Raw genomic sequence first — 27,483 nt, 5'->3', positions numbered from 1 at the left:
GTCAGTACCAGTGAGAATGGGTATGTCACTGTATAGCACCAGGTTACAGTATGGTGGACGTGTCTGTGACTGTATTACACTGGAGTACAGTACCAGTGCAGATGGGAATGTCACCGTATCACACCAGGGTACAGTACCTGAGGGGATGGGCTTGTCAGTGTGTAAGACTGAGGTACACAGATCTGTTACTGTATTCAGCTGTGGTACAGTACAGGTGGGAACGGGTCGGTCACTGTATAATACCAGGGTAAGATACCAAGGGGGATGGGTCTGCCACAGTCTAGCACCGGGGTACAGTACCTGTTGGGGTAGCTCTGTCGGTGTATAACATTGTGGTACGGTTCCGGTGGGAATCGGTGCATCACTGTATAATGCCGGGTTATGCTACCTGGTGGAACCGGTCTGTCGCAGGGTAATACTGAGGTGTGTTACCACTGGGGATTTGTCTGTCGCTGTAAAGCAGCAAGGTACAGTGCCAGTGGGACAGGTCTGCAACTGCATAACACTGGGTGACGCTCCTGCTGGGGACGTGTCTATCACTGTATGACACCAGGGTACAGCACTGGTGCGAAGGATCTGTGCCAGTATAACACTGCTGACCGTACTGATGGGGACAGGTCTGTAGTTGTGTAACATTGTGGTACAGTCCCTTTGGCGAAGCATCTGTCACTGTATAACACCGGAGTATGATACCAACAGGAACGGGTCTGTCACTGTATAACGCTGGGGTATGATACCAGTGGGTACAGGTCTGTCACTGTATAATACCGGGGTACAGTATAGCTGGGGGCGGGTCTGTCACTGTATAACGCTGGGGTACAGTATAGCTGGGTACAAGTCTGTCACTGTATAATACCGGGGTACAGTATAGCTGGGGGCGGGTCTGTCACTGTATAACGCTGGGGTATGATACCAGTGGGTACAGGTCTGTCACTGTATAATACCGGGGTACAGTATAGCTGGGGGCGGGTCTGTCACTGTATAACGCTGGGGTACAGTATAGCTGGGTACAAGTCTGTCACTGTATAATACCGGGGTACAGTATAGCTGGGGGCGGGTCTGTCACTGTATAACGCTGGGGTATGATACCAGTGGGTACAGGTCTGACACTGTATAATACCGGGGTACAGTATAGCTGGGGGCGGGTCTGTCACTGTATAACGCTGGGGTATGATACCAGTAGGTACAGGTCTGTCACTGTATAATACCAGGGTACAGTATAGCTGGGGGCAAGTCTGTCACTGTATAACACTAAAGTATGATACCAGTGGGTACAGGTCTGTCACTGTATAATACCGGGGTACAGTATAGCTGGGGGCAAGTCTGTCACTGGGGTACAGTATAGATGGGGGCAGGTCTATCACCTGTATAACATTGGCGTACATTGGGACAAGTCTGTCACTGTATCACACCACTTTCATGGTGCCACACACTAAATGCTGGAGGAGTTCAGGCCTTTCCTCTGCTAATTGACAACTGCATCGGTGCTGCTCCCTGCAACCATGCTGAGCTTGTAAACTTCATCAAGATTGCCTCCAAATTTCACCCTGCCCTCACCAGCATCTCTTCCATTTCGCGTACGTCTGACCTCACCCCGTCCTCCCGCCACCCCACCGGGGATAGGCTTCCTCTTGTCCTCACCTACCACCCCATTAGCCTCCGCGTCCAGCACATAATTCTCCGTTAGCTTCCACCATCTCCAACGGGATCCCACCGCAAAGCTCGTCTTCCTCTTCCTGCTTTCCACAGGGATCCCTTGTCCCTGTGGATGTATAACACTGGGGTACAGTATCAGTGGGGACAGGTCTGTCACTCTATGACACCGGGATGGGGATGGGTCTGTCACTGCATAACTCTGGGGTTCAGTCCCAATGGGGATAGGACTGTTGCTCTGTATAACAATGGGGTGCAGTACTATCGTTCTGTAATGCCAGGGTACAGTACTGTGAAGGGCGAGTCTGTCACTGTCTTGCACCAGGCTACAAGTACAGTGGAGACTGGTCTACTCTGCTGTTGTTTTGATATTGTTAACCATCACTTCTTTTAAGCGTGTTAATCTTTAGAGAGATCTGTTGTGTTTGCTCCCTGGAATGACATTGGCCTGGGGATCTCTGGTTCTCAATCACGTTTGGCTATTACAACTGAACAGTCACCTTCTCCCGGCCGGACTCCTGCTGAGGGAGTTTTGTAAACACAGTCTGCACTCCATTACCACGGAGGAATGCCGTCCAACCAATCCCATCTCGTCTAGCTTCTCTGGAGGTTGACCTGCCCCTGATCTCACCTTGGCTCTCGGTTACATTTACCTGGCTGCGTTCAGGAATAATGTGGAGCTATATTTCGTCAGTGCTCTCCAAGGCAGAGTGTGACTGACATGTTTTAATTCATGTCTGAGCTCCTGTAGTTGCTGAGTGTTACAGAGGTGACAAGAAACTGTTCACACCTCTGTGCCTTGGGTGAGTGTTCAGTTGCTTAGTTCACACATCCTTTTGGGATATTAATAAAGTATTTTAGACTTTTTGTAACTTTTATTTTGTTTTATTTTAGATTCAGGATTCTCCTCTTTGTCCTTTGCTTAAGAGTTATGTCACTTAAACATTAAAAATCCTTAACTTAAAGAGCTGTGTTTGTTCTGGGAGAGTTGACAGAGAAAGAGAAAAAAAGAGAGAGTGTGTGTGTGTGTGTGTGTGTGTCTTTGTCTTTCTTTGTATATAACCCATTTCCTAGAAGTGTGTGATAGGACAATATTGAGACGTCTTCACTCTGTGTCTGAACCCGGGAGTCTGTGATAGGACAATATTGAGACGTCTTCACTCTGTGTCTGACCCCGGGAGTCTGTGACAGGACAATATTGAGACGTCTTCACTCTGTGTCTGACCCCGGGAGTCTGTGATGGGACAGTGTGGAGGGAGTGTCACTCTGTGTCTGACCCCGGAGGTGTGTGATGGGACGATGTGGAAGGAGTTTCACTCTGTGTCTGACCCCAGGAGTGTGTGACGATGTGGAGGGAGTTTCACTCTGTGTCTGACCCCGGGAGTGTGTGATGGGACGGTGTGGAGGGAGTTTCAGTCTGTGTCTGACCCCGGGAGTGTGTGATGGGATGGTGTGGAAGGAGCTTCACACTGTGCCTGACCCCGGGAGTGTGTGATGGGACGGTGTGGAGGGAGCTTCATACTGTGTCTGACCCCGGGAGTGTGTGATGGGACAGTGTGGAGGGAGTGTCACTCTGTGTCTGACCCCGGAAGTGTGTGATGGGACGATGTGGAGGGAGTTTCACTCTGTGTCTGACCTCAGGAGTGTGTGATGGGACGGTGTGGAGGGAGTTTCACTCTGTGTCTGACCCCGGGAGTGTGTGATGGGACAGTGTGGAGGGAGTGTCACTCTGTGTCTGACCCCGGAAGTGTGTGATGGGACGATGTGGAGGGAGTTTCACTCTGTGTCTGACCCCAGGAGTGTGTGATGGGACGATGTGGAGGAAGTTTCACTCTGTGTCTGACCGCGGGAGTGTGTGATAGGATGGTGTAGAAGGAGCTTCACTCGGTGTCTGACCCCAGGACTCCCTTTCAAGGACTCTTCATCTCACATTCTTGATATTTCTTAGTTATTTATTATCATTATTATTTCTTTTTGTATTTGCACAGTTTGTGGTCTTTCGTTGATTCTATTATGGTTATTGGATTCATTGAGTATGCCCAAAAGAGAACGTTGCATATGGTGATATATGTCAATGCTGAACTTACTTTAAACTTTGATGGGACGGTGTAGAGAGACCCTAAGTCTCTTTCCAACCCACCCTGTTTTATTGGTGACAGATGACCTACATAGTACCAAAGTTACTCAGCGCCCACACACCTCCCTCCCCAGCACCCTCTTCTATGGTTGGGACCTGGTCTATTGCAGTTTTGGTGTCCCTGAGGCTCTGTTGATCGCGGAGTTGTGCTGGTTTCTGAGGCTAAGCCGTGAAGCCTGTGTCTTTCCCTCCACCATAAACTGTCTCAAAGCACATCAGTGGAACACTTCATCTCCTGCTTTGACCCCCTTCGTGGAGCAGAGTAGGAAACCACCTACATTTTACTGCAGGTAAAATGTTGGGAGAGCCAATAACTGACTTAATCATTTTTCTGTTTGCCCTTCTAGTCGAAACATCTGCCTCTGATGTGGTTGTCCTGAACACGTCAAAATGCCCAAGTTTCTGGAGTCAACAATTACAAGCCTCTGAGGTAAGTCATGATGGCCTTGAAACCCTGAATGGGTCCCAAGCTATACCATTATGTGTGTGTGTGTCTCTCTCCCCCCCTCTCTCCCCCCCCTCTCTCCCCCCCCTCTCTCCCCCCCCTCTCTCCCCCCCCTCTCTCCCCCCCTCTCTCCCCCCCTCTCTCCCCCCCTTCTCTCCCCCTCCCCCCTCCCTTCTCTCCTCCCTCTCTCTCCCTTCCTCCTCTTCCCCCCACCCCGCTTCCCCTCCTTGTACTTAAGCCTGTCATAGACTACGACAAAATAGAAGTGTCATCAGAGACATTTTTAAAATTGTTTTTGGGAGGGGTGCAGGTGTGTAGAGTAAAGGTGAGGCGAGAGGCAAATGTAGCAGAGAGTGGTAGGTTCCCGGAATGGGTGACCGGGGTGGAGACAGGCATTTGAGCAGGCTTTTAAATCAACTCATGAATATGAAGCTGTGGTGCACAGGAGGAAGATATTTAGTACTTTATACTTTATTGTCGCCAAGCAATTGGTACTAGAACATACAATCATCACAGCGATATTTGATTCTGCGCTTCACACTCCCTGGATTACAAATATTAAATATTAAAAATATTAAAAATAGTTAAAATTAGTAAATATTAAAAATTTAAATTATAAATAATAAATAGAAAAATGGGAAGTAAGGTAGTGCAAAAAAAAGCGAGAGGCAGCTAGTAGATATTGTCGCCAGGATTGACACAATACCATGCACGCCAGTCCTCCAAGAGGGCCCCAACCTTGTCGTGATTTGGAGGCTCGTGTGTCTCAATTACCGGAGGCCTATGTCGGCTGGAGTCAGAGCGTTGGAACACCCATTTTAAGTAGGTCAAAGGGTAGAGTCCAGACTAAGAGTGGTCCACTGGTCCTCTAGGTTCGGGAGTTCAGCTCAGGGCTAACAACCCTGACAGGTCAAAACAAAATTGTTACGGAAGCAGCAGTGAATAATCCTTCTACATCTGTGTGGTGAAGGACAGACAAGATATGGAGGATCTTCATTGCTGCCCTAAACACCAGCGGCATAACGGGCAGTAAGTAATTAACCTACTAACCAGTACGGTTTTTGGACTGTGGGAGGAAACTGGAGCACCCGGAGGAAACCTGCGTGTTCACGGGAAAAACATACAGGCGGCATCAGAATCGAGGTCCGAACACCAACACCCCGTGGATCAGTACTTGGATCTATGATGTGGTGGCCATTACAGAGACTTGGATGGCCCAGGGACAGGAATGGTTACTTCAGGTGTTTGGTTTTAGATGTTTCAGAAAGGACAGGGAGGGAGGCAAAAGAGATGGGGGCGTGGCGCTGTTGATCAGAGATAGTGTCACGGCTGCAGAAACGATGGACGTCATGGAGGGATTGTCTACGGAGTCTCTGTGGGTGGGTGTTAGGAACAGGAAGGGGTCAATAACTTTACTGGATGTTTTTTTAAAGGCCACCCAATAGTAACAGGGATATCGAGGAGCAGATAGGGAAACAGATCCTAGAAAGGTGTAATAATAACAGAGTTGTTGTGATGGGAGATTTTAATTTCCCAAATATTGATTGGCATCTCCATAGAGCAAGGGATTTAGATGGGGTGGAGTTTGTTAGGTGTGTTCAGGAAGGTTTCTTGACACAATATGTAGATAAGCCTACAAGAGGAGAGACTGTACTTGATTTGGTATTGGGAAATGAAACTGGTCAGGTGCCAGATCTCTCAGTGGGACAGCATTTTGGAGATAGTGATCATAATTCTATGTCCTTTACAATGGCATTGGAGAGAGATAGGAACAGACAAGTTAGAAAAGCATTTAATTGGAGTAAGGGGAATTATGAGGCTATCAGGCAGGAAATTGGATGCTTGAACTGGGAACAGATGTTCTCAGGGAAAAGTACGGAAGAAATGTGGGAAATGTTCAGGGGATATTTGTGTGGAGTTCTGCATAGGTACATTCCAATGAGACAGGGAAGTTATGGTAGGACGCAGGAACCATGATGTACAAAGGCTGTAATAAATCTAGTCAAGAGGAAATGAAAAGCTTACAAAAGGTTCAGAGAGCTAAGTAATGTTAGAGATCTGGAAGATTATAAGGCTACCAGGAAGGAGCTTAAGGAGGAAATTAGGAGAGACAGGAGGGGCCATGAGAAGGCCTTGGCAGGCAGGATTAAGGAAAACTCCAAGGCATTCCACAAGTATGTGAAGAGCAAGAGGATAAGACGTGAAAGAATAGGACCTATCAAGTGTGACAGTGGGAAAGAGTGTATAGAACCTGAGGAAATAGCAGAGGTACTTAATGAATACTTCACTTCAGTATTCACTATGGAAAAGGATCTTGGTGATTGTAGTGATGACTTGCAGCAGACTGAAAAGCTTGAGCATGTAGATATTAAGAAAGAGGATGTGCTGGAGCTTTTGGAAAGCATCAAGTTGGATAAGTCACCAGGACCGGATGAGATGTACCTCAGTCTACTGTGGGAGGTGAGGGAGGAGATTGCTGAGCCTCTAGCGATGATCTTTTCATCGTCAATGGAGACGGGAGAGGTTCCGGGGGATTGGAGGGTTGCGAATGTTGTTCCTTTATTCAAGAAAGGGAGTAGAGATAGCCCAGGAAATTATAGACCAGTGAGTCTTTCTTCAGTGGTTGGTAAGTTGATGGAGAAGATCCTGAGATGCTGGATTTATGAACATTTGGAGAGGTATAATATGATTAGGAATAGTCAGCATGGCTTTGTCAAGGGCAGGTCGTGCCTTACAAGCCTAATTGAATTTTTTGAGGATGTGACTAAACACATTGATGAAGGAAGAGCAATAGATGTAGTGTATATGGATTTCAGCGAGGCATTTGATAAGGTACCCAATGCAAGGCTTATTGAAAAAGTAAGGAGGCATGGGATCCAAGGGGACATTGCTTTGTGGATCCAGAACTGGCTTGCCCACGGAAGGCAAAGAGTGGTTGTAGATAGGTCATATTCTGTCTGGAGGTTAGTGACCAGTGGTGTGCCTCAGGGACCCTTACTCTTCGTGACTTTTTAAAATTACCTGGATGAGGAAGTGGAGGGATGAGTTAGTAAGTTTGCTGATAACACAAAGGTTGGAGGTGTTGTGGATAGTGTGAAGGGCTGTCAGAGGTTACAGCGGGACATTGATAGGATGCAAAACTGAGCTGAGAAGTAGCAGATGGAGTTCAACCCAGATAAGTGTGAAGTTGTTCATTTTGGTAGGTAAAATATGGTAGAATATAGTATTAATGGTAAGACTCTTGGCAGTGTGGAGTATCAGAGAGACCTTGGGGTCTGAGTCCATAGGACGCTCAAAGCAGCTGCGCAGATTGACTCTGTGGTTAAGAAGGCATATGGTGTATTGACCTTCATCAATCATGGAATTGAATTTAGGAGCCGAGAGGTAATGTTGCAGCTATATAGGACCCTGGTCAGACCCAGCTTGGAGTACTGTGCTCAGTTCTGGTTGCCTCAGGAAGAATGTGAAAACCACAGAAAGGGTGCAGAGGAGATTTACAAAGATGTTGCCTGGATTGGGGAGAATGCCTTGTGAAGACAGGTTGAGTGAACTCGGCCTTTTTTCCTTGGAGCGACGGAGGAGGAGAGGTGACCTGATAGAGGTGTATGAGACGATGAGAGGCATTGATCGTGTGGTTAGTCAGAGGCTTTTTCCTAGGGCTGAAATGGTTGCCACAAGAGGACACAGGTTTAAGGTGCTGGGGAGCAGGTACAGAGGAGATGTCAGGGGCAAGTTTTTTTACACAGAGTGGTGAGTGCGTGGAATGGGCTGCCGGCAATAGTGATGGAGGTGAATACGATACGGTCTTTTAAGAGACTTTTGGATAGGTATATGGAGCTTAGAAAAATAGGGGGCTTTGGGTAAGCCTAGTAATTTCTAAGGTAGGGACATGATTGGCAGAACTTTGTGGACCGAAAGGCCTGTATTGTGCTGTAGGTTTTCTACGTTACCCCGAGCTATAATAGGGTCATGGTAACCACTACCTTGACACCCCCCCAATGAAAATCTGATACGGTATATCCCCTGTACAACCAACTATCTCCATGCTTTATCAGAATCAGGTTTACGGTCACAGACATAAGTTGTGATTTTCTTCTTTCATTTTGTGGCAGCAGTACAGTGCAGGCTCAGCAAATTACTGGAAGTGACAGTAAATAAAATATGACTGGATAACAGCTTTTTTCAAAAGTGTTGCTTCCCCAGAATTTTTTAAAATTATAATAGACCACTTGAAGCTGAACACAAATATAATTTCTGACTACTTACATCACGTAGGAATTTTAAGAAATGATAAATTAACTTTTATGAATATAATGCGTTTAATTGCACAACGGTGCTAACCCTTTGCAATAGTTCAACTAAGTTAAAAGTGTCCTGTTGGTGATTTGCATTTGGACTCAGTGACTGAACCTCCTTACTTAAATGTCCAGCAATAATCAGGCAGCATTGATGGATTCCAGTTGCCCTGATACTCCACGACCGCAATGACGCGGTGAAACCTTTCACCGTGCTCAGCACCGACAGCACCAAGATTGGCAGGGAAGAAGTCTGAATGGGAATGCAGGAAATGAATCTTTAGTGACGTGTTGCACTTGATGGTTTTGTATGCTTGAAGCATGTTGTCAACCAGCTGCACATAGTTTGGTGCTCTGTCATTGTCAAGAAAATTTTCAACAGCATCCTTGAAAGTCTTCCATGCTATTTTCTTCAGTCCTACTAGTTATTCTTCGAATTGCCTGTCATTGATGGACTATTTGATTCGTAGACCAACAAAAATGCCTTCCTTAATCTTGGCATCAGTTATTCTGACTTGAATTTATCAATTGGAGTAACAAATATAAGTGACTTAAACAATGATGCTTGATGGGGAAATTTCATGGTGATTTTCATGATCGGCAGCCCAAAGTCCATAAGGTACACCCAGAAGTTTTCAGGAAGCAAAATCCTTGTTGTCCAAGTGCATTAGGTAAGTAATTGAAAAGCGGAAAGGGAAGATAGTGTTCATGAGTTCATGGACCATTTAGAGATCTGATGAGGGAGGGCCAGAAGCTGTTCCTAATACACTGTATGGGTCCTCGGGCTACTCTACCTCCTCCCAGGTAGTGGTTATAAAAAGAGGGCATGTCCTGGAGGTGCGGACCCCTCGTAAAGGATATGGCATTGAGGCACCGTCTTTTGAATATGTCATCAGTGTCGGGAAGAGGACCACGACCTTGCCATGGTTTGGAGGCTTGCATGCTTTGCTGGCTGGAGTCGGGGCTTTGTGGGTCACCCATGCCAAACAGGTCGAAGCATAGAGGACAGACTAAGAGTAGCCCACCTGTTGTCCGGATCTGGGCGTTCAGCCGAGGGCTAACAACCCAGACTGGTCAAATGGAACTGTCACAGAAACAGCAATGAAAACTCTGAATGCGACGGTATTGCTGCGTCTCCGTGTGGGACAGTAGTGAAAACTGAGAGAAAGCCGGCACGATGTGAGAAGCCCTGAACACCACCGGACAGAGATGGAGGACCTTTACTGCAGCTCTACAACACCAGCGGCGTAACAGGCAGTTAACCATAGAACCCACTCCACTGCCGTACTGCCCTGTGTAGGGGTTGAGAAGGAAAGACGGGGCAGGTGATGTGTTGCAACTGCAGTGTGTGGTAGTTGGTGACAATCAGGGGTGGGAGAGGGCGTTGTCAGCTGCAAGTCTACCCCTGGAAGGGGGGTGGGGGCATCACTTTCTGTGGATGAGATGGTCTCGTCCAGCAAATCATGGGAAGCCGTTCGGCCTATCGAGTTTCTGGTAGCTCACACCCCCCACTAATTTTCATCCATAATCTTACTCTTTCCCCACTGTGAGATAATGCTGCAGTGTAGGTACTCTGTGTATGTTCTACCTCATGGGAACAGGCCCTTCGGCCCATCCTGTCTGTGCTGAACACAATGCTGCATTAAAGATCTGCGTGCTTCATTATAAGACATTGGAGCAGAATTAGGCTTTTCAGCCCATTGATTCAGTTCTGCCATTCCTTCAAGGCTGATTTATTATCTTCCTCAACTCCATTCTCCTGCCTTCTCCCTGAAACTTCTGACAGGGCAGGTGACATGTGGTAACTGCAGTGTTTGAAAGCCAGTGACAGTCGGGGGGATTGCCAGCTGCCAGTCTTTCCCAGGTCGTGGATCGGGGCAGCGATTCCAGCAGATGAGACTGCTGTGTCCAGTAAGTTATGGGAGACCATTTGCCCCTTTGAGTATCTGCTAGCTCACATCCCTCACTAACTGTCATCTAGAACCTTACTCTCTCCCCACAAGTTTGTACATTCTCCTCACATAGGTTTCCTCCAAGTGCTCCGTTTTCCTCCCACATTCCACAGATGTGCGGTTAAGGTGAGAGAGTTGTGGATGTACCATGTTGGCACTGGAAGCAGGGCGACACTTGTGGACTGCCCAGCCCAATCCTTAATGATTTGATTCAATGCAAACGATACACTGGACTGTATACTTTGATGTATATCTAACAAATAAAGCAAATCTTCAATATTCCAACTGCGGAGCCACTGAAATTTTATATATCTGCTATGCGGCTTCCTGAATTTGTGCATTGACATACGATGGGATCGCTGTGTTCTGCACTATGCTGCATACAGACCACAGGCATAACTATGTATTGTGTGTGCACATACAGGGCTCACTGGAATTGCGCTGGGTGTACAGACAGAGCTCACAGTAACTGCACTGTGTACAGACAGGGCTCACAGTAACTGCACAGTGTGTATAGACAGGGCTCACAGTAACTGCACTGTGTACAGACAGGGCTCGCTGTAACTGCACTGTGTGTATAGACAGGGCTCACTGTAACTGCACTGTGTATAGACAGGGCTCACTGTAACTGCACTGTGTACAGACAGGGCTCACTGTAACTGCACTGTGTGTATAGACAGGGCTCACTGTGACTGCACTGTATGTACAGACAGGGCTCACTGTAACTGCACTGTGTACAGACAGGGCTCACTGTAACTGCACTGTGTGTACAGACAGGGCTCACTGTAACTGCACTGTGTGTACAGACAGGGCTCACTGTAACTGCACTGTGTGTATAGACAGGGCTCACTGTAACTACTGTGTACAGACAGGGCTCACTGTAACTGCACTGTGTGTACAGACAGGGCTCACTGTAACCACACTGTGTGTATAGACGGGGCTCACTGTAACTGCACTGTGTGTACAGACAGGGCTCACTGTAACTGCACTGTGTACAGACGGCTCACTGTAACTGCACTGTGTGTATAAACAGGACTCACAGTAACTGCACTGTGTACAGACAGGGCTCACTGTAACTGCACTGTGTGTACAGACAGGGCTCACTGTAACTGCACTGTGTACAGACAGGGCTCACTGTAACTGCACTGTGTGTATAGACAGGACTCAGTAACTGCACTGTGTACAGACGGGGCTCACTATAACTGCACTGTGTATAGACAGGGCTCACAGTAACTGCACTGTGTGTACAGACAGGGCTCACTGTAACTGCACTGTGTGTATAGACAGGGCTCACTGTAACTGCATTGTGTGTATAGACAGGGCTCACAGTAACTGCACTGTGTGTATAGACGGGGCTCACTGTAACTGCACTGTGTGTATAGACGGCTCACTGTAACCACGCTGTGTGTATAGACGGGGCTCACTGTAACTGCACTGTGTGTGGACAGGGCTCACTGTAACTGCGCTGTGTGTGCAGGCAGGGCTCACTGAAACTGCATTCTGTTGTGTGCAAACAGGTCACTGTAACGACAGTGTGCAGACAGTGGTCGCTGTAACCACACTGTGTGTGTGCAGACAGGAGTCACTGTACTGACACTGTATGTACAGACGGGTCACTGTAACCACACTGTGTGTACAGATAGATGTCACTGTAGCTGCACAGCATTAACAGACGGGACAGAGGTCACTGTAACAGCACTGTGTGTACAGACAGGGCTCACTGTAACCACACTGTGTGTACAGACAAGGGTTACTGTAACTGCACTGTGTGCAGACAGGGATCCTGATAACTGCACTGGCTGTGCAGATGGAGGTGTTCACTGTAGCTGCACGGCATGCACAAACGAGACAGGGGTCACTGTAACTGCACTGTCTGCAGACAGCTCACTGTAATGACACTGTATGTACACGGGTCACTAACCGCAATGTATGTGCAGACAGGGGTCAGTGTAATGACACCATATGTACAGACGGGGGTCACTGATCATGTCACTGTTGTGTGCAGACAGGGGTCAGTGTAATGACACCATATGTACAGACAGGGGTCACTGATCATGTCACTGTTGTGTGCAGACAGGGGTCAGTGTAATGACACCATATGTACAGACGGGGGTCACTGATCATGTCACTGTTGTGTGCAGACAGGGGTCAGTATATGCTATACCGTGCCGTGCTCTGTGTAAACACAGGTCATTAGCCCCGCCTGTTCGTATTTGGTTACCCAGTACAGAGAGGTGATGCGAGCAGACAGGATGATATCAGAATCAGATGTCACCAGCATGTGACGTGAAATTTGTTACCTCAGCCTGTACGCCTGCACTTGAGGTTGACCAAGACACGCATACCATCCATGCCCTGGAAGCAGGTAGTGCAGAGCTCTATCCAGGCCGACTGTCTGGCTATGTTCTGGTGTTATGTCCATGCCAGGGTAACCATGGAGGGGGAACACGCGGTATCCATACGTACCATGGAGGTTTTCCGGAACCTTTGGGCAACACAGGGCACAGTCATCCAAGATCATGATGGGAACGTTTTAATTTAGTCTTGTTTTAGTCACTGTTCTTGGGTCTGTTTTTTTTGTAGTATTGTAAAGTTGCAATAAATGTATTTTTGTAAAGAAAAGGGATAGGTTAGCCACTGCAGAGATGTGTGTAGCGACAGCGGCCCTAATACACAGCTCTGTGTTCTGCTGGCCAGGGTCGTTTTCAGTAAGCCAGGAGCTGTAAAGGTCAAGAGATCTCACCTTCCCCAACATGCTTGGAATCACCAACGGTGATTATCCCCTGACCTCGCTGTGCCTGAATTTCTCAGGTGCTCTGAGCTCCTGGCCCGCCCCACGGAGCTGTTACAGCCCCAGCCAGTGTCCTCAGCACTTCCTGCATTCAGCAAGGTCACACACAGACACTTGCTGTGGGTGGATCAGCTGGGAGGGGCATGTGACGGCTGGAGGGTGATTGCCTGTGTTTGCTCAGCCTGTTCTGACCTTAGCTCCCCGAGCCCTGAGAACAGGGAACACGGAACAGGGCCTGCTTTACCTGTGCTGATCACGACGTGAAACCGCTTCTCCTGGCACGTGTTCCAGCTCTCTCCATTCCCTGGACATTCATGAGTCTGTCTAATGGCCTCTTAAACACCTTTATGGTATCTGCACCCATCACCATCTCTGGCAGGACATTCCAGGCACTCGACTCTGTGTAAAAAAATAAATAAATTCTCCCCCAACGCATTTCCTTTGAACTACATCCTCTCAACTTAAACCCATGTTATCTGGTATTTGACCTGACCATACAGGGGGAAAAAAAGACACAGTCTACTTTATCTACAAACGTTTGTACATCTCACATGGTTTTATGACTCCCCTCAGTCTCTGCCGCTCCAGAGAAAGCAACTCAAGTTTGTCCAACCTCTCCTTATAGCTCACACCCTCTGATCCAGGCAGCATCCTGGTGACCCTCTCCAAAACCTCCAGAACACTCCACACTCCCTCACCCTTCCCTCCGATCCCGGCCTAACCCTCTGTGGTCTTCCCCGTCCTTCCCTACTCATCTCCTCCCCCCCCCCCCACACTTCCCTTCCCATCACCCTACCACCCCTCTTCTCGCCCCTCCGCCCTTCCCTACCCCTCTCCTTCCCCACCCCTCTCCTTCCCCTTGCCCTTCCCTACTCCTCCTCTCACCCCCCTGCCCTTCCCTACCCCTCTTCTCACCCCCACCCTTCTCCACCTATTTTTCCCCTCAGGGGTTTAGCATTATATGGTACGGGTGAGACTGGTTAGGTGACTAGCCTAGCAAGAAGTAGATGTGCTGACTGGCGTGTTTCTGTGCCGTTGTGCTCTATAGTGGGGGGAAACGAGATTGGTGTAGGTTAGTACGGAGGTGCTAGGCCCAAAGAGCTAGTCTCTCTGCCTTAGGGCTCTATGTCTCTTTAATAGGGGTAATGGAGAGTATGGGTCAGTATTGAAAAGATGGACCAAAGGCCTGCTTCTGTACTGTAGTTCTTGATGACTATATGGAAACGGGACAGAAGTGGGTCAGTATGGACTAGACAGATCAAAGGGTCTGCTTCTGTGCTATATTGCTCTATGACATAATAGAAAGAGGATTGGTGTGGGTAGCATGGACTAGATGGACCAAAGGGCCTTTCTCTATATCATCGTGCTCCAGGATTCTCTGGTGGAAAGAGTGTTGGTGTGGGCCAGTGGACTAGATGGGCCAAAGGGCCTGTTTCTATGCTGTACAATGGAAATGGGATTGCTGTGGGTCAGCATGGACTTAATTGGTCAAAAGGTCTGTTTCTTTGCTGTATTGCTCTATGACGGGCCAAATGGGATTAGTGTGGGTCACTTTCAAAAGGATGGACCAAACTGCCTATTTCTATGCTATAGTTCTCTGGAATGTGGGCAAAAGTTTGGGTCCGTAATGACTTGATGGGCTGAAGAGACTATTTACATGTTGTATATCTCTCTGACAGTGGACATCTCCCTCCCACCCACAGCAGGTACCTCTCGGGTGAGCGGACCGCCTCCACCCCCACCGACACCGCCCCGGGATGAAGCGGGTCTCGGCCTCCTCGCCCGCACTCAGCAATGGCTTTGGACTGACAACGGGGAGCGGGCCAGGCCCCAGCCCCGGGGCCGAGCAGACCCACGACCACTGCCATCAGGGCTCCCCGCGCGAGATGCACAGGGCCTCCGCCACCGTCCGCGTCTACCTGCCCAATAAGCAGCGCACTGTGGTGAGTAGTCCACGGGGAATGGTGGTTTGGTGTTTGGGTATTACAGGCAACCACGAGAGAGGAGGAGGAAAAACGGCTTCAACCTTGGGCCTAATGCTGCTCAGCCACAGCTCACTGTAGAGACAGACACTCATTCCAAGCATGTGTGTGGTGGCAGTCTGTGTCACATCACGATCCCAGGGTCAGACACAGGGTGAAGCTTCCTCCACACTGTCCCATCATATATTTCCAGGGTCAGACACAGGGTGAAGCCCCCTCCACACTGTCCCATCACTCGTTTCCGGGGTCAGACACAGGGTGAAGCTCCCCCCACACCGTCCCATCACACACTCCCAGGGTCAGACAAAGAGTGAAGCTCCATCCACACTGTCCCATCACACACTCCCAGGGTCAGACACAGAGTGAAACTCCCTCCACACTGTCCCATCACACACTCCCAGGGTCAGACACAGAGTGAAACTCCCTCCACACTGTCCCATCACACACTCCCGGGGTCAGACAAAGAGTGAAGCTCCATCTACACCATCCTGCCATGTAGAAGTATTCGTCAAGCTTTGCTCGTATTACGATTTGACAGGTGAACGTGCGTGCAGGGATGACGGTGTACGACAGCCTGGACAAGGCACTCAAAGTGCGCGGACTGTCACAGAAGTGTTGCGCAGTCTACAGATTTATTGATGGGTAAGTCAGTCGTGGGTTCCCCCCTCCCCATCAAGGGATTGGGAGAAGCGTGTTATACACACGGTGCAGTGTGAGAGGCCTGTGGTGAACAAATGGCTGTGGGTGTGTGTGGGGGGGGGGAAGGAGGGAAGGGCACACACGGCATAGTGTGTTTTGTGCTTAAATACACAAATTTACAGCAGATCTATTGGACTGTAGGATTTGTGGATAATTAAGAAGGTTGTCAAAACGATAAAGGTTGATGAAGGAAAAGTGATGGATGTTGTCTACATGGACTTTAGCAAGGCCTTTGACAAGGATCCACATGGGAAGCTAGTCAAGGAGGTTCAGTCACTCTGTTCAGAAGAGGTTCGTGATGGAAGATCTTGATTCCTTGGAATGTAGGAGAATGATTGATAAGATTGAAAGGCTTGTCATATGAAGTCAGTTTGATGGCTCTGGGCCTCAACTCACTGGAATTCAGAAGAATGAGGGGTGACCTCATTGAAACCTATTGAACGTTGAAAAGCCTCGATAGAGTGGATGTGGAGAGGATGTTTCCTGTGCTGGGAGAGTCTCAGACCAGAGGACGCAGCCTCAGAATAGAGGGGTGTCCTTTTGGAACAAGATTGGGAGGAATTTCTTTAGCCGGAGGGTGGCGAATCTGTGGAATTCATTGCCACAGGCAGCTGTGGAGGCCAAGTCATTGGGTATACTAAGGCAGAGATTGACAGATTCCTGATTAGTCAAGGCATGAAGGGGTATGGGGAGAAGGCAGGAGATTTGGGGCTGAGAGGAAAATTGGATCAGCCATGATGAAATGGTAGAGCAGATTCGATGGGCCAAATGGCCCAGTTCTACTCCTATATCTTACAGCCTTATGATCAGTGAATTTAGAGAGATACTTAAAAATGTAAGAGGCGTTGAAAAGGGGACGGTAACAGTCTTTTCCCTGAGGTAGGAGAATCCATAACTGGGGCCGATAGGTTTACAGCAGCGGTCCCCAACCACTGGGCTGCGGGTCGGTACCGGGCCGCAGAGCATGTGCTTCCGGGCCGCGAGGAAATGCCATGAGTCAGCTGCACCTTTCCTCATTCCCTGTCACGCACTGTTGAGGCATTACGCACGCGAGGTCATTACGCGTGCGTCGTCCATGTCAGCGCGGGAAGGAGATCAACTCCTCGAGCTTGTAAATGACGGTGGGCTGAAAAGTATGTGTGACGTAACATCTCTGACGGCATTCTGGATCAAAGTCAAGGCTCAATATCCTGAGATAGCCACGAAAGCACTGAAAACACTGCTTCCATTTCCAAAATATCTCTGCGAAGCGGGCTTTTCTACGATGAATATAACAAAAACTAAATTGCGGAATAGACTGGACATAAGGAACCCATTCGAGTATCGCTGTCTCCCATCACCCCTCGATAGGACCGTCTTGTTGCAGGGAAACAAGCCCAGGGCTCCCACTGATTCAGCGATATTGGTGCATTACAATGATTTTATATGTTCATACGGGGAAAATATGCGCTGTGTGTTTAATATCCAAACGTTACCTAAAATGTTATGATGCTATTGACTTATATAACCACATAACAATTACAGCACAGAAACAGGCCATCTCTCCCCTTCTAGTCCGTGCCGAACGCTACTCTCACCTCGTCCCACCGACCTGCACTCAGCCCATAACCCTCCATTCCTTTCCTCTCCATATACCTATCCAGTTTAACTTTAAATGATAATATCGAACCTGTTTCTGCCACTTCTACTGGAAATTTGTTCAACACTCACTTCAAGCTCCCTTGACTTCTCCTGATAATTGACTTATCGATATATTCATGTGAGGAAAATATGCTCTGTGTGTTTAATATTAAATTCGTTAGATAAACCCTTTTAGAAACGAAATTGAGTGTATTAGCCACTTATCACCGATATTCTGGTCGTCATTAACATCTCCCCCCCCCCCCACCCCCAGGGAGAATCGCCAAAAACGATTTGTAGAAAAATAATCGGCACGTGCACGCATGCGCAAGTCACACATGCACACAGGTGCCCGCGCAAGGCTTCATGGTCATTGTAGTCTTTCTCTGGTAAACACAACGTATCTGACTGCTACGCTTGTCCGTTGGCAACCATCCTCCCCCTCCCCCCCCACGGCCCGGTCGGCCGGTCCGGAAGAATATTGTCAATATGAAACCGGTCCGCAGTGCAAAAAAGGTTGGGGACCCCTGGTTTACAGTGAGAGGGTGGCAAAAGAAGGCATACGGTGTGCTTGTTCATGCTCGGTCAGGGCGCTGAGTACAAGAGACGGGAAGCCAGGCAGCAGCTGTAGAAAACTTCGGCCAGTCCGCACGTGGAATATTGTTTGCAGTTGTGGTTGCCCCATTCCAGGAAGGATTTGGAAGCTTTGGAGAGGGTGCTGAAGAGGTTCACCAGGATTCGGCAGTTTGAGCTTTAAGGAGCGGTCGGACAAACTTGGGCTGTTTTCTATGGATGGTAGAGGCTGAGGGGAGACTGGATGAGCATTGTTAAAATTATGAGAGGCAGAGATAGGGTGGACGGTCATAATTTTTTTTTCCCAGGGTAGAAATATCTAATACCAGAGGGCATGAATAGAAGGTGAGAGGGGGAATGTTGAAAGGAGAGGTGCGGGCAAAGCTTTACATGCAGTGGCTACCTGTAACCTGACGCCAGGGATGGTAATAGAGGCAGAGATGATCAGAGTCTTGTAGATAGATATATGAACGTGCAGGGATTGTTGTACAAGAGGTTGAGTTTTATTTGGCATAGTGTTTGGCACAGATCTGATGGGCTGAAAGGTCTTACCCTCCCATGCTTTGTGACACGCAGGCTGTGCTCTCTGGTCACTGACCTCTGTCTCTCTACTCTCGCACCCCTATCCCAGCCACAAGAAGCTGACGGACTGGTCAACGGACATCACGCCCCTGGTGGGTGAAGAGCTGATGGTAGAGGTGCTGGACGAGGTGCCACTGTCGATGCACAACTTCGTAAGTCCCGACCTGAGACTGGTCCTGTGGGGGTTTCAGTAAGGCCAAGGGTTAAAGACAACGTCCAGGCAAGGACAAGTGTGGGCAGTGTGTAATCACCCCAGACGAGTTGGTTGTCTGAAGTGAGAGTTTTCTCTAAAAGCTTTTTGAAGAGCGTAGAGTTGTCTACAGTATCCGGTGCTCCGGATGTGGCCTTCTCTACATTGGTGAAACCCGGAGTACATTGGGGGAACGCTTGTCAAACACCTTCACCGAGAGCAGAACTTCCCACTGACCGACCCTTTTATATTCCTAACTCCTTCCCCATTCTGACATCGTCTTTTGACACAATGAGTCCACTCTCAGGGTGGAGGAGTGAACTCCTCATATTCCGTCAGAGCAGCCTCCAACCTGATAGCATGAACATTGATTTCTCTTGGTTAAAAAAAATCCTTCCCCCTTCCCTCTTTTTCTATTCCCCACTCTGGCCTCTTACGTCTTCTCACCTACCTATCACCTTCCCCATGATACCCCTCCTTCTTCCCTTTCTTCTATGGTCTACTCTCCTCTCAGATTCCTCGATTCCCAGCCACCTAGTTTCACCTATCACCTTGCAGCTGGTCTGCACCTTTTTCATTCTGGCATCTTCCCTCTTCCAGTGCTGATGAAGGGTCTCAGCCGGGAATGTCGACTGTTTATTCATTTCCATAGTTGCTGCCTGACCTGCTGAGTTCCTCCAGCATTTTCTGTGTGTGTGTGTGTGTGTGTGTGTGTGTCTCTTGACAAACATAGTTTACCTTTACACCGTGGGGGTGCCGGAGACAGATGAGATAGGAATAATGGAAGGATGTGAAATACACCCAACAACTGAGGGACAATCGCTTTACGAATTTCAGAGTATCATCGGTTGTCAACCTGTAGTTTCTGTGGACTTTTAACACCTGTATTGTGAACGCTGACTGCTTCTGTAAGGAATTCAAACGTGCACAGACATAGAGTCATAGAAAAGTACAACACAGAAACAGGCCACTCAGCCCATCTAGTCTGTGCCAAACCATTTAAACTCCCTACTCCCATCGATCTGCACTGGGACTGTAGCCCTCCATACTTCATACCCCTACCATCCATGTACATATCCAAGCTTCTCTTAAGCGTTGAAATCGAGCTCGCATGCACCTCTAGTGCTGTCAGCTCAGTCCACACTCTCATGACCTTCTGAGTGAAGAATTTTTCCCTCATGTTCTGCTTAAGCTTTTCACCTTTCACTGCTAACCCATGACTTCTGGTTGTAGTCCCACCCAAACTCAGTGGAAAAAGCCTGCTTGCATTTACCCTATCTATAACCTTCATATTTTGTATACTCCTATCATGGTCTGAGTCGACGTTCTCCTCCCCACTATCAAATCTCCTCTCAGTCTTCTACGTTTCAAGGAATAAAGTTCTAACCTATTTAATCTTTCCTTATAACTCAGGTCCTCCAGACCCTGCAACGTTCTTATAAATTTTCTCTTCACTCTTTCAACCTTGTTTACATCGCTCCTGTATGTAGGTGACCAAAGCTGGCATATTACTTTAAATTAGGCTTCACCAATGTCTGAAAGAATTTCAGTATAACATCCCATCTCCTGTACTCAGTACTTTGATTTATGATTGCCAATGTGCCAAAAGCTATCTAGCTATTTAACCCTATCTAACTGTGATGCCAATTATGGACCTGTATTCCCAGAGTCCTACCACACTCCTCAGTGCCCTACCGTTCACTGTGTAAGACCTACCTGGCTGGTCCTACCAAAATGCAATACCTTATCACTGTCCCACTGTCCCCCTCTCCCTACCCTTAATACCCTTTCTCCTACCCTCCCCACTCCTAATCACCCCTCCTCACCCCCACTCCCCCCATCCCCTTATCCCCCCATCCCCTCTCCCCTCACTCCCTTCCCTCTCTCCTCCCGCTCCCTGACGGGTGACAGTGGTGCTAATCTCTCTCCCTCACTCTCTCACAGGTTCGGAAGACCTTCTTTAACCTGGCCTTCTGTGACTTCTGCCTGAAGTTCCTGTTCCAGGGTTTCCGGTGCCAGACGTGTGGGCACAAGTTCCACGAGCACTGCAGCAGCAAGGTGCCCACCGTCTGCCTCGACCTCGGCAAATAGTGAGTCACGGGGCAGAGTGAGGGGGGGGGGAGAGAAGGGGAAAGAGTGAGTGGGTGTGAGGAAGCAGGAGGGTGAGGGTGAGGGAGGAATGGAGGAGAGGACGTTGAGGGATATGAGTGAACAGAGAGGACATGGAGGTGGAAGTGAAAGGGTAGAGGCAGGAATGGGGAGGGGAGATGAAAGGAAGGGAAGAGGACAAAAGTGGAAGTGTGAGGGAGGGGAGGGAATAGGAATGGATAATGATGAGGAAGTGGGGGGGAGACACGGGAGGGGTGTAAAGACAAGATGAGGGTTGGTGATGTCAGACCTGGGAAGGTGATTTCAGGGTGTGCTGTGAGTTTGGGCTGAAAGGGGTGGTTCATGCAATAAGGGGCTGTGGGGTGGGGTCTGATGAACAGTGTTAGGGGCACGTGTGGGTGCAGGCACTTACAGGACCGATCCACACCATCATTGGACTGTCTCTTCCCGCTCTGGATCCAGTCCTGCCTCGCCGGAACTGTGCGATGAGCCGTCTCTGTCTCCACTGCCTGCTGATGCGATCCACGGAGCCCTCACCCCTCAGCCCAGGTGAGGAATGCATGTGGGGTCCATCGCCTCCATCCGGCCCCTCCTGACTGCTACATCTCCGCCCCTGCCCCTCCCGCCGGCTCCGTCTCTGCCTGACCCTTCCTGCCCACTGTCTCTATCCGGCCCCTCCCCACCCGCTCCGTCTCCGCCCACGCCCCTCTCACCGGCTCCGTCTCTGCCTGACCCTTCCCGCCCACTCTGTCTCCATCCGCCCCCCCCCCACCCACTCTGTCTCCACCCGGCCCCTTCCTGCCTCCCCCCCAGTCTCTGTCCAGTCCCTCTTGCCATGCCTCAACCATCTCACTCCCTTGCACCATGGGCTACTGTGGATTGTGGGGTGTGGTATTTATTGGGCACGGATTGTGTGGGAGGCGGCTAAAGGGTACAGATTAAAGGGGTGAATTCAGATGGACGCCGACACCAGCGATGGGGGGTCGGTGCACAGACCGTCCCAGGTGACGAATGGATTCTGTGTTTGCAGATATCCTGTCGTCCTGTGTCCACAAAATACACCAGATCCACAGCGTACCTCCACAGTGTGGTAACAAACATCGTCTAAGGGTAAATGGTCCCTTAAAGCAGAGGCAGAAAAGGATGGGGGGGGGGCGGGAACCAGATCCATCATTAGTGTGCACGTCCATCAGACTTCTGAATGTTTCAGGAGCCCCTTTGTGCATCCCTAAGTCAGGAATGGGATCAGATTTATAATCGCTGGTTTAGTGACATGAGAGATGCTCTTTTGCAGCAGCAGTGTTTTACAAAGACATAAATTACTAAAAGTTACAAAAATATATAATGCAGAAAAATGAATAATGCAATAGTGTTCATGGGTTCATTGTCCATTCAGAAACCTGATGGAAGGGGGGAAGAACCTTGAGTGTGTGTCTTCTGTACCTCCTCCTTGATGATAGCAAAGAGTAGAGGGCATGTCATGGTGGTGAGGGTCCCAAATGATAGGTGCTGACTTCTTGAGGCACCAACTTTTGAAGATGTCCTCGACGGTCGGGAGTGTGTGCCTTTGATGGAGATTGCTGAGTCTAGAACCCTCTCTCGGGATTGTGTTTCCTGAGGATGGACTGTGTTCTTTGTGTGTATGTCTGTGATTTTGGGCTGTGGTTGTGGTGAGGGAGGAGGAAGGGTGAGGTTGAGGGACCCTTTCGGGGCGGACGAGAGGGACGTTCGGCAGCACTGGGCACTGACCCACCCCATTTTCTGTTTGCATCTCAGCAGGCTGGCCGCGCCCACCTTCACCTTCCCGCCACCCTGCCAGCCCGCTGACGGACAGCTGCAGCGACAGCGCTCCACCTCCACGCCCAACGTCCACATGTCGAGCACCGTCGCGCCGGTCAACGCAGCACTCATAGAGGTGAGGGGCATGCCGAGCAGCCACCATCTCGGGGTGATGGATTCCATTCTGAACTTCGTCACTCTGTGTGTGTGTGTGTGTGTGTCTCTATCTGTCCATCCCTGTGTGTGTGTGTGGAGTCTGCAAGCTCTGTGACCCCTGTGACCTCTTTTTCTGGCGAACATGCACGGTTATGGATTAATCAGCTCTACGGTGAGTGCATGTGGGGGTGAGCAGGAGTACCTGGGGGCAGTAGGTGGGACTGTGCTGAGAACAGAGTGACAGGAAAATTAGTGTGGGGCATGAGCTAGCAGAAAATAAATGGGCCGAATCATTGGTTCACAGAACCATCGAGCAGGAGGGCACCTGGTCACAATTCACCCATACTAATCATGACGATTGTCTGTGCTAATCCCATTTAGAACATAGAACAGTACAGCACAGGACAGACCATTGGGTCCACAATGTTGTGCTAAAACAGCTAAAAAGCAAATGAAAAACACCCAAACACTAATTCCTCCTACCTGCACCATATCTCTCCATCTTCCTTATCTCCATGTCCCTATCCAAGCTTCTCTTAAAACCCTCGAATGTATTTGCTGCTCCCACCATACCAGGTAGCGCATTCCTGGCATCCATGATTTTCTGAGTAAAGAGCTTATGAATATGATTATGAAGACACGTAGTCCTCTTTTATTGTCATTTAGTAATGCATGCATTAAGAAATGATACATTATTTCCTCCGGTGTGATATCACAAAACACAGGACAGACCAAGACTGAAAAAACTGACAAAACCACATAGTTATAACATACAGTTACAAACAGTGCACAATACCATAACTTGATGAAGTCCGTGAGCACAGTAAAGTTCAAAGTTTCTCAAATGTCCCACATCTCACGCAGACGGGAGAAGGAAGAACTCTCCCTGCCATGCCAACCACAGTCCGATTCTGAGTCATCTGAAAACTTCAAGCCTCCGATCAGCTCTCCGACACCGAGTACTGAGCGCCATCTCTGTCCAAGCGATTCGACCTCCTTCTCGGTCACCAAAAGCAGGCAAGGCCGGGGATTTTGAGGCCTACCCTCTGAAAGATTCACGACCACACAGTAACGACGGCAGCAAACGGGCGTTTCAGAAATTTCCCCAAATGTTCCTCTGTGCTTTCATGTCCATTCTCCATCAAATCAGAGTTGTCCACGGCCCCTATTTAACAAATACGATATCATTTTCACCGGAGAGCTGCGCACGCGCGCTGCCATCTTCTCCTCCTGCCCGAATACCCCTCACTTACCCCTCACATCACCCTTTGAACCTACCCCCTCATAAATGCATGCCCTCTGGTTTAGTCATTTCAACCATGGGAAACAGATGCTCTCCGTGCACTCCATCTGTGCCTCTCAAAATCTTGTAAACTCTATCAGATCTCCCCTCAGCCTCCAGCACTCCAGAGAAAGCAACCCAGGTTTATCCAGCCTCTCATGATAGCACATTCCCTCTAAACCAGGCAGCATCCTGGTAAACCTCTTCTGCACCCTCTCCAAAGCCTGAACTATAGCCTCCTTCCTCTCGTGGGGCGACCAGAACCGTATGTAGTACTCCAGTTGTGGCCTAACCGGAGTTTTATTAAGTTGCAACATCACCTCTTGAACTCAAGGTCTTGACTGATAAGCATTCCATAAGCCTTCTTAACCACCTTATCGACTTGTTAGCCACTTTCAGGGAGGTATGAACTTTGCTGCCTAGATCTCTCTGCTCAGCAACACTGTGTAGGATCTTTCCTTTAACAGTCTGCGTGCTTTTGCCCTACTGAGGTGCAACACCTCATATTTATCTGGGTTAAACGCCATCTGCTATTTCTCTGCCAATATCTGCAACTGATCTATACCATGTTGTATTCTTTACCTGTCTTCTACGCTATCCACAACTCCACCAGTCTTGGTATCATCCATAAATTTACTAACCCACCCATCTACATTTACATCCATGTCGTAGATATATATCACAAACAGCAGAGGTCCCTGCAGAACACCACTAATTACAGACCTCCAGCTCGAATAAGACCCATCAACCACTACCCTCTGTCTTCTATGCAAACAAGTTCTGAATCCAAACAGCCAATTCAGTGTGGATCCCAAGTGTCTTAATCTTTTGGAATAGGCCCCTATCAGGGACTTTGTCAAACACCTTACTAAAATCCATGTCAGCAACATCCACTGCCCACTGTTATCAATCTGTCTCGTCACTTTATCAAAACACTCGGTCGTCGTTAAGACACAACCTGCCCTGCACAAAGCCGTGCTGGCTCTCCGTAATTTGGCCACGGGTTTTCAAATGGTCATATATCCTATCCCTGAGAATTTTCTCCAGCAATTTCCCTACAAAGGATGGAGACTCGGCTATCTATAGTTCCCTTGTTCCCTACCTAAATAGAGGTATAACATTAGCCTCTCGCCAGTCTTCCAGGACCTCGCCTGTACTGGTCAAGGATCCGGAATCTCATCTCTTGCCTCCGTCAATAACCTGAAGTAAATCCTATCAGGCCTTGGGGACTTACCCACCTTAATACTCATTAGGAGGCCCAACACTTCTTCCTCCTTGACCTCTAAACATCCTAATATATTTATGCACTCAGCACTGATCTCCTGGTCCTCCATATCCTCTTCATTGATAAATACTGAAGCAAAGTACTCATTAAGTACCTCACTCACATTCTCACATTCTCCTCATCCAAGCAGGTGCCTCCCCCCTTTATTCTTAAGTGGTCCCTCCTCTCCCTAATTATCCTCTTGCTCTTGATGTTTAGAATGCGTTGGGATTCACCTTCATCCAACTCAACAAGGGCCCCTCCTTGGCTTTCCTAATTAGCTTCTTTAGTTCTTTCTTGGTTTCTTTATGCTCCTCATGTGCTTCGTTTGATCGTAACTTCCAAAGCTTTACAGACTTTTCCTTTTGACCACATTTGGCCTGTACCCCACTAAATCTTTCCTATCCGTGTAACTGTCCAAGTGTCTTTTAAAAGTGGTTCATGTACCTACCTCAACTACTTCCTCTGGCAGCTCGTTCTGCATACGGATCACCCTTTGGGTGACAAAGTTGCTCCTCATGTACCCATTAAATCTTTCTCCTGTTCTGTATTCAGTAGTATATTTTATTTCGAGATGTAATGCAGAACAGGCCCTTCTGGCCCAATGAGTCACGCCGCTCAGCAACCCAGTTTAGCCTAATCACAGGACAATTTACAGTGACCAATTAACCTACTAACTGGTACTTCTCTGGACCATGGGAGGAAACCGGAGCACCCGGAGGAAACCCACACAGTCGCGGGTGGAGAACGTGCAAGCTTTTTACAGAGGACACTGGAACTGAGCTCCAGACTCTGAAGCCCCGCACTGTAGCAGCGTCACAGTGATCGCTTCGCTCCCGCGTCTCCCGGTTGAGCGTATAAGGGTCTGGTAGGCAGCTGCAGAGGCAAGCAGAGCTGGGTGTGGACGTTCCCCAACAGGAACTGTCGGCGAAATGGGCAGAACATCCCTGAGAAACACAGGCAGACAAGCATTCACCAAATCTTGCAGTCATACAGTGCAGACACAGCCCAACCCCTCCGTGCATGCCTGAGCTTGCCTCGTTTGGCCCATATCCCTCAAACCTTTCCTATGCAAATACCCTTCCACTTAAATGTCGTCGTTGTACCCACCTCTTCCACTCCTCTGGCAGCTCATCCCACCACCCTCTGTGTGAGGACGTTTAAATCTCTTCCCTCTCACCTTAAACCTGTGCCCTCTAGTTTAAAACCCCTCTGCCCTGGGGAAAACAACCCTTGTCTATCCTTAAACATTTGTACTGTCATCCTCAGCCTCCAATGTGCCAGTGATGGAGAGAGAACAGAAGAGACTCCCCTGGATGTTATTAACCCTCAACCGTCAGGCTCTTGAGCCAAAGGGGATAACTTCACTCACCCCATAACTGTTCCCATAGCTTATGGGTTCTTTTATCTCATTTCCTCGAGACTTTATACTTCATATTTTATTGTCGCCAAACAATTGATACTAGAACGTACAATCATCACAGCGATATTTGATTCTGCGCTTCCCGCTCCCTGGATTACAAATCGATAGTAAATATTAAAATTTTAAATTAGAAATCATAAATAGAAAAATGGAAAGTAAGGTAGTACAAAAAAACTGAGATGCAGGTTCAGATATTTGGAGGGTACGGCCCACATCCGGGCCGTACTTCTTGTTTGTTTATTCATTTATTTTTATACTTCACAGATTGCTGTCTTTTGGACATTGGCTGTTTGTCCATCCTGTTGGATGTGGTTTTTCAGTGCTTCTATTGTGTTTTTTTTGTATTGACTGTGAATACCTGCAAGAAAATTAATCTCAGCATTGTACAGTACTGTGCAAAAAATATATATATATGTAGCTAGGTTCCTGAGGCTTTTGTAGTGTACTGTACTTTGTCAACGTGGAGCAGAGAGCGAGTTTGCAAGTCTGGCGGGAGCACAGGCTGTTGCGAATGGCGAGAGTGGAGCGCCACGGGAGGGGTGTGGGACGGG

The 27,483-nt window shown here is 48.6% G+C and overlaps 1 protein-coding gene across 1 annotated transcript in view; it reads left to right on the top strand.

The window, feature by feature from the left end:
* araf (A-Raf proto-oncogene, serine/threonine kinase) overlaps positions 1-27,483 on the top strand; it is a 48,146-nt gene that overhangs the window by 4,831 nt on the left and 15,832 nt on the right. Inside the window, 8 exon segments of the mRNA XM_072246648.1 lie at positions 4,138-4,220; positions 14,977-15,216; positions 15,794-15,897; positions 18,779-18,881; positions 20,864-21,009; positions 21,491-21,577; positions 22,805-22,943; positions 25,729-25,843. Coding sequence (XP_072102749.1) covers positions 15,031-15,216; positions 15,794-15,897; positions 18,779-18,881; positions 20,864-21,009; positions 21,491-21,577; positions 22,805-22,943; positions 25,729-25,843 — 880 coding nt within the window. The 5' untranslated portion in view covers positions 4,138-4,220; positions 14,977-15,030.

The sequence above is a fragment of the Mobula birostris genome, chromosome 29, assembly GCF_030028105.1.
Source record: "Mobula birostris isolate sMobBir1 chromosome 29, sMobBir1.hap1, whole genome shotgun sequence".
In the NCBI taxonomy this organism is placed as follows: Eukaryota; Metazoa; Chordata; class Chondrichthyes; order Myliobatiformes; family Myliobatidae; genus Mobula; species Mobula birostris.
This window is presented reverse-complemented; position numbering and strand designations above follow the sequence as displayed.